General features: G+C 39.7%; 1 protein-coding gene across 1 annotated transcript in view; it reads right to left on the minus strand.

Moving 5' to 3' along the window:
* The window catches only part of JAKMIP2 (janus kinase and microtubule interacting protein 2), a 187,039-nt gene that overhangs the window by 51,195 nt on the left and 129,494 nt on the right, over nucleotides 1–6,350 (minus strand). The window contains exons 8-12 of the mRNA XM_019506389.1: nucleotides 5,232–5,288; nucleotides 3,310–3,429; nucleotides 2,113–2,241; nucleotides 1,174–1,257; nucleotides 68–130 (exon numbers count right to left, since the gene is read on the minus strand). Of these exons, the coding sequence (XP_019361934.1) occupies nucleotides 68–130; nucleotides 1,174–1,257; nucleotides 2,113–2,241; nucleotides 3,310–3,429; nucleotides 5,232–5,288 (453 nt within the window). The remainder of the gene's footprint in view (nucleotides 1–67; nucleotides 131–1,173; nucleotides 1,258–2,112; nucleotides 2,242–3,309; nucleotides 3,430–5,231; nucleotides 5,289–6,350) is intronic.

Raw genomic sequence — 6,350 nt, forward strand, 5'->3', positions numbered from 1 at the left:
TTCTGAATGTGAAGGTATTTAATGTGTCACCTCTTTAAAAACCAACACTTGAGGATTTCGAGCATACCTTTTCTAAAAGTTCTTGGTTCCTCTTAATGAAAAGTTGTTTATCTTCTACCCAGTGAGAGTCCTGTTTGATAAAGTAACAATGATAAATAAGAATCAAGTGACTATTTCAATATTTAGCCTACTAATTGTGTAATTCAGCATGATTGTTAAAACAAGCCACAAGTGCTTAGTTTAGATACTGTAGTAAAATGTTCTATAGCAATTGTATTTCACAGCAATATGATAGTCTATTATTTAGCAGCAACACTGTTGAATCCACTGGGCTTTTTCATTAGAAGCTGATACCTCCCTGAAAGTCTATATTGAAATAATGTCCATTATGCAGTCAGGGACAGTGTTTTTAGTGACTGTGCATCCTCTTAGTGGGTTGTAAAATGGGATCCTGATTACTTGTGTTTGCTCTGGTACAGTTCACAGGGATATAGGTATTAACCTAACTGTCTGTCCAAGTTCTCATTGCGGTTTCGATTTTTTTCAATGTTCTTCATGCCGTCCTAAATTGTTCCATACTGAAAACTAGGACGCATGTGACACACTAGACTCATTTATAATGTGGCGGAAGTGATGCACGCCATACCTGCACTCTACAAGAATTTTTAGCTAAACTGTAACTGAGCTTTGTAAAGATCTGAAAATTAAGGGCCAGATTCTGATCTGTTACATCAGTGTAAACTCAGCTTAACGCCACTGACTTCAATGAAATGAGATACTACCAGCATAAAACCAGGCTTAAAATTGTAGAAATGCAACATATTGTTACTACAAAGTGTCCCCTTCTCTGTGTGACAAGAAGAGGGTGCAAGTCCTTTGACTTACTTTCTGAGTGACTACTACGAACTACTGCTACTAAAAATTCAATAGTCTCTCTTGAATGGACAACTGTGCTCAAATCCCACTGTATGTACCAGAAACTCTAGACCTACCCATTCTGCCTCAGTACAATTCAGTGATCACTGGTTATGTTAGTGTCCAGAATAGCTACAAAATTCTTGATGCGAATATGACAGCCTAACAGGAACACTGATGGCCCAGCTTCATGAATATGCAGCAGCAGAGATTAGCTACAACAATAGCAGAAGTTCATGCCCAGTGCAAAATATATACCTGTCCTTTCTGTGCCAGTGTTTTTTCCAGATCTTCAATTTTAGCTTTATACCTCTGGACTTCTGCCTGGAGCTGCTCCTGTGCCTATTAAAATCAGTTACATCATTACACAGTAGAAAGAAGAAATGTCTTTAGGGGATTTTCAATGATGAGAAACTGGACACAGGAGATAGCCTAGTCCTATGTCATTATTTACACCCATAAGACATGTAAAAACATTGCTGTGTTAACTTAGTTGCATGTTATGCCCTTTTGCATTTGTTTGGCATTGCCATGAATGATGTCACAAGAGCATATACTGTTGAGAATGAGACCCCAGTTGCTATTTATTTTTTGTATTACAGTAATGCCCACCCAGATTACAGCTGCATTAGACACTAGGAAAAGTCATCCCTGCACAGAAGAGAATACATTCTAAACAGATGAGCTAGGCAAAAGTTAAGAGGAAGAAATTTATCAGCCCCCACATTATAGATAGAGACTCTTTCAGGTTTTAGTGTAATAGATAATTTGCAACTTTGTCTAAAGTATGTCCCCATGTGAAAGACTCTCAAATGTATTTTCAAAGAAGGGTGCAATGCTTGATCTTCCAGAAACCTACAGACATTCACTGTGCTTGCAAAAACCTGTGTGTGGCCACCTGCACAACACAAGGAATTGTACATGCCACTATACAGGATCTTCCACTTGGACACGTCTACATCAATAAAGGGTTTCCTGACTCAGTGGAGGGAAGGCGTCTTACAAGTTGATCCATTGTGTTCATCTTTAATAATCTTCCTTTTTACATGGGCTCAGCCAAATGAGTGATGCTGCCATCTATCAAACTGCAAAAATATGCTGCTCGGATTCCTTAGATGTTACTTCACTTTGGGAGGCTTGTATGCTCTGCTTTCTAGCTTCTGCTAAATACTTTCCCTCCCCCAGACAAATACTGACCTTGGCTTCCCTTTCAGCATCTATGATGCCCCCTGTCTGCTCCTGGAGCAATGCATATGCCCTTTGCAGAGCCTGGTATTCCTTTGTTAGCTGTCGAAATCGCAACTCTGATTCTTCCACTGCTAAACTCTGAAGAAACAGAATGAAGATGCTTTGTAAGAAGAAAACATAGGAGCACTGGAAAGGGAAGGAATGCCTAAAATGGGCTCTCATGGTTACTCCTGGCTATAGTTTCACCATGTCTTGACAACCAACGTTGATTTAAAATGGCTTTTAAACGCGTGTGTTGCAGTGGTAATAAGGGTGTTGAGTTTAGAAAGTTAAATGAAACGTAGTTTTATATTTTTGTAGATTATGGCCAATCTGGCCTTGTGCTAATTTTGCTTCAAATTTAGCTACTTTGGTCACAGATAGATAAGCCAGGATAAACAAAAACAATTCCACTACTCCTTGCCACACTGTGGGGAATTGGTGTCTTCTACAATGACTGGCATCTTTAATTTTTTGATACAAAGACTTGTTTGTGAGATTGACCATTGCTAGTGGATTTTCCTAGCAACTGGACAGTCCTATAGCGTCTCACTACTAAAATGCTTATCTTTTTAGTTTAGGTGATAAGGTTTCTGCTTTCAGTGCTGAAGGCTCTCAAGTACTATCTTTGATGATATTCAAGGTGTTTGTATGCAAAAGCAGCTGTGGCTCATTACGAAGGGAAACATGCTTCTGTGTGTTAATGAAAAGAGCCTAGTGACAATCTTGAGAACCCCTGGACTCAAAATCAAATGGGAGTGGATAGTGTTTTGGACATTCAAGGAGAACTGTAAATCAGGACTTGAGGAAATACACAAAGGAACAGACTCAGGGCTCTATTTCCTGCCTGATGGAAGTGACTGATGAGCTTGTTGACCAGACTATTATCAATTAAAAGTACTGTTTAGAAAAGCATCTGAGCTTAGCAATTACAGGCTATTTGGATATTCATTTATTTTTATTCATATCCAAAATTAGTAATCCTAGGTTCTAGATTTTCAAAATTCTTCAGGGTTTGGGTTTCAAGATCTCAGCATACAACTGAGGCAGCATTTACAGAAGAGCTCAGTACTGCTTGTGAATCTAAGCATCTGAAATATTTTGGGATTCTAATCACCTATGCTCTTGAAATTTGGCTCAAATTGTGGAGAGGAAAGGAAATCTTACTTCATCCAGGTCATCATCTGGTGTTGCTGGTGTTCTGTCTGTTCTAAATGAGGCCATGGATGAGGTTTCTGAGTCCATAGAATCATCATCATACCCGAAAACTGTATCCACTACATGTCTCTAAAGAAGGAAAAAAACACAGGGAGCTCTGAACACCTTCTGGAGGCAAATAGCATGGGTTTGCATAATGGGAAAATATAAGTCAGTTCCAACACACATCAGGAAGCACTTTAAAACTGTAAAGAGCCACAATACATGAAAGGATGACAACAGGCTTATATCCCCAACAGGAAATGTGTTTGGAAGGATTCAAGCACAGGTCCGAATCATCAGCTGGTATACACCACTTTACTCCAGTGAAGTCAACGGAGCTGTACTGACCGCACAATTTGAGAATCTGACTCATATCAGAAAATTAATGAGAACAGCATTTCCTTCTTCACCCCATTAGAAGGATATAAATTCATACATTGCTATCACATAACAATGCTCAGAACAAGACTATCAACATTTAGGCCCATGAGGATAGGGTCCGATTAAATACCTGTTGTGCAAAAAAGAGACAATGGGCATAATTCTTCTCTTCCTGACACTTGTGTATATTTGGGAAAGGCTTTACACTAACAAAACTAATATAAAGGAAAGGAGAATTAGACTTCCTATTAGTTTTCACTACTACAGTAAAGACTGACTTATAGAGAATGTTTTTAACTATACGTGTTCTGGATGTGTAGTGTCTAATATCCCACTGTTTCACTGAATTAATGACTCCAAAGAAACATTCTGAGTTATATCCTAAGATTGCAGAGCTGCTTAACCAGCAGGTTTGGGTTTCAGGACACAGATTTCAGCATTTAGGACTTGGCACAAAGCATGGTAGTGGTAAAGACAGACTGATCAATGAGTATTTAAGATGCACTTTCAGTAGAGCATTTTTCTTCTTTTAATGCTGTCAGATTACAGCCTTCTAATGAATTCCCAGAATTTGAGTCATGCAGAAGGATGAACTGAAGATGCCAAGAAATTCTGGTGCACATATATTTTTCAGAAATGAAGATCACTCCTCTATCCTCCTGCACGGGATAATTTTTGGTTTATTTATGTAGAAATAAAGTTAAATATGGACATACGGGGCACACCTACACAAGATGTTTTACTGTACAGCAGAATCATTTGCTGTGCAGTAAAGCATCACTGTCCACACATGCACAGCAATTAGGGCACAGCAGACTAATTTACTGTGCTGCCAGACCGTCCTGTCAGATACAAGCTGTATCTGGCAGCGTAGTAAATTATTATGCTTAAACGCAAATGTAGACAGTGACATTGGGATTAGTTTATTCCAGCTCAAATTGGTGGGTCAGGGTGTTCTAAAATATGCCAAGGGACTAGACTAGACTAGACAAGACCCAGCATCAGGGCAACATAACAGTGGCCTAAGTCCTTTGCATGTATCCACAGAGCTGAGTTATTAACTGAGTGCTGCTCAGCCGCATCTCAAGATCTAGGCCAGAGATTTCAGTTTGTAAAAATGAGAGTCAACGTGACTTTTACTTCAATAAGGATGTCAGGATTGGCCCTGAAGGCTTAGGATAAACTGACAGAAGCAAGTAGAGTGGAGAGTCTCTAGGGACATAGATAAATCTCTACAGGCCTTGATAATGGTATTTATGGAAAAGATGGTGGCAAGTAAATCTAATATGATCTATAAAGGAAAAAAACCCGCCACTAAAAACAAAATGGGCATTTTCAAATAAATCTTGGAGAAATAGGGATTGAAAACATTTTCCTGAAGAAACTGAAACTCTTATGAGCCCCACTGCTGAGAGTGTTCAAAGGTGTTGTTGAGTTGCAATAATCATGATATATTATCCTGAAAAGCACACTGGCATTACTATATAATAACCTACTATTCCTCTTACCTTAATGGGCTTTGAACTTCTTTTATGTTTCCTTCGACGAATAAGCTTTTCCCTGTCCTGAGAAATAAGGTTAATGGTTAGATGCAAAGTTTCTAGATGCAGACATAAACACTCAGATACACAGTCATGCGGTGAATCAGTGTAGTTCCACTGACTCCAAATAACTCACGTTCATTTGGGAAAATGGATGATCCATATCAATGTGCATCAACCAGAAAACTGTTCTCTAAGGCCTTGTCTGAAAAGAGGTCCTAGATACTTGTCTCGTTGCCACGTGTATTTATTAAACAATAGGGCTTGATCAATCTTCCATTGAAATAAATGGAAGTCTTTGCTTTGGGAGTTCGCTGGGGCCCAGCAGGCTTGAAATTTACTATTTGCCCTGTCTGCAGATGTGCTACTTACGTATCTCTTCTTTTGAAATGATTAGTCTATGTTATTGATTACTTCACATCTGTGTCCCAAGTAGGAAAGAGGTCTTAGAAGACTTCTTTAGAATGTTTCTTTCATATTATTACGCAAATATATTTGAAAGGTACATTTCACATTAAGAGCTGCAACCAAATTACTAGTGAAAAGTTGTCTAACAACATTGGATCCTGTGTCACACTGGAGAATAGTATCGTTTGTATTTTTCTTAAGGGGATTCTAATATCTGCTCTCCTCAATGTACCCAAGATTCAAACATACAGTGTTACAGACAGGGCTGAACAGTGAAAGGGAGAACGCTTTCCTTTGCTAGGACTCCTGTTCTATCTGTTAGAACCAGTCTTGCCACAGTGGGCACAAAGAGCGTGTTTACATGTGCTCCGGGAGTGGAGGTGGCACTTTAATTAGAGTGGCTCTGACAGCCACTCTAATTAAAGCGCCACCAGCGTCTCATGTATCAGCATCTCTGCACTTCAAAAAGGTGGCAGGGGTGCTGAAGGTCATCCTACGAGCTATAGTTAAAGCGCCCCACCTGCCATTTTGAAGTGTGGGGACGCTGATACATGAGACGCGGAGGCTGCTGGAGCACACTAATTGCACACTCCAGCAGACTTGATTGAGTCTGCTCCGGCACACTGTAATTACAGCGTGTCGGAGCAGCCTCCCGGCATGTCTCCAGACACCCAAAGC

The sequence above is a fragment of the Gavialis gangeticus genome, unplaced genomic scaffold, assembly GCF_001723915.1.
Source record: "Gavialis gangeticus isolate Ggan-Ray unplaced genomic scaffold, GavGan_comp1, whole genome shotgun sequence".
Lineage (NCBI taxonomy): Eukaryota > Metazoa > Chordata > Crocodylia > Gavialidae > Gavialis > Gavialis gangeticus.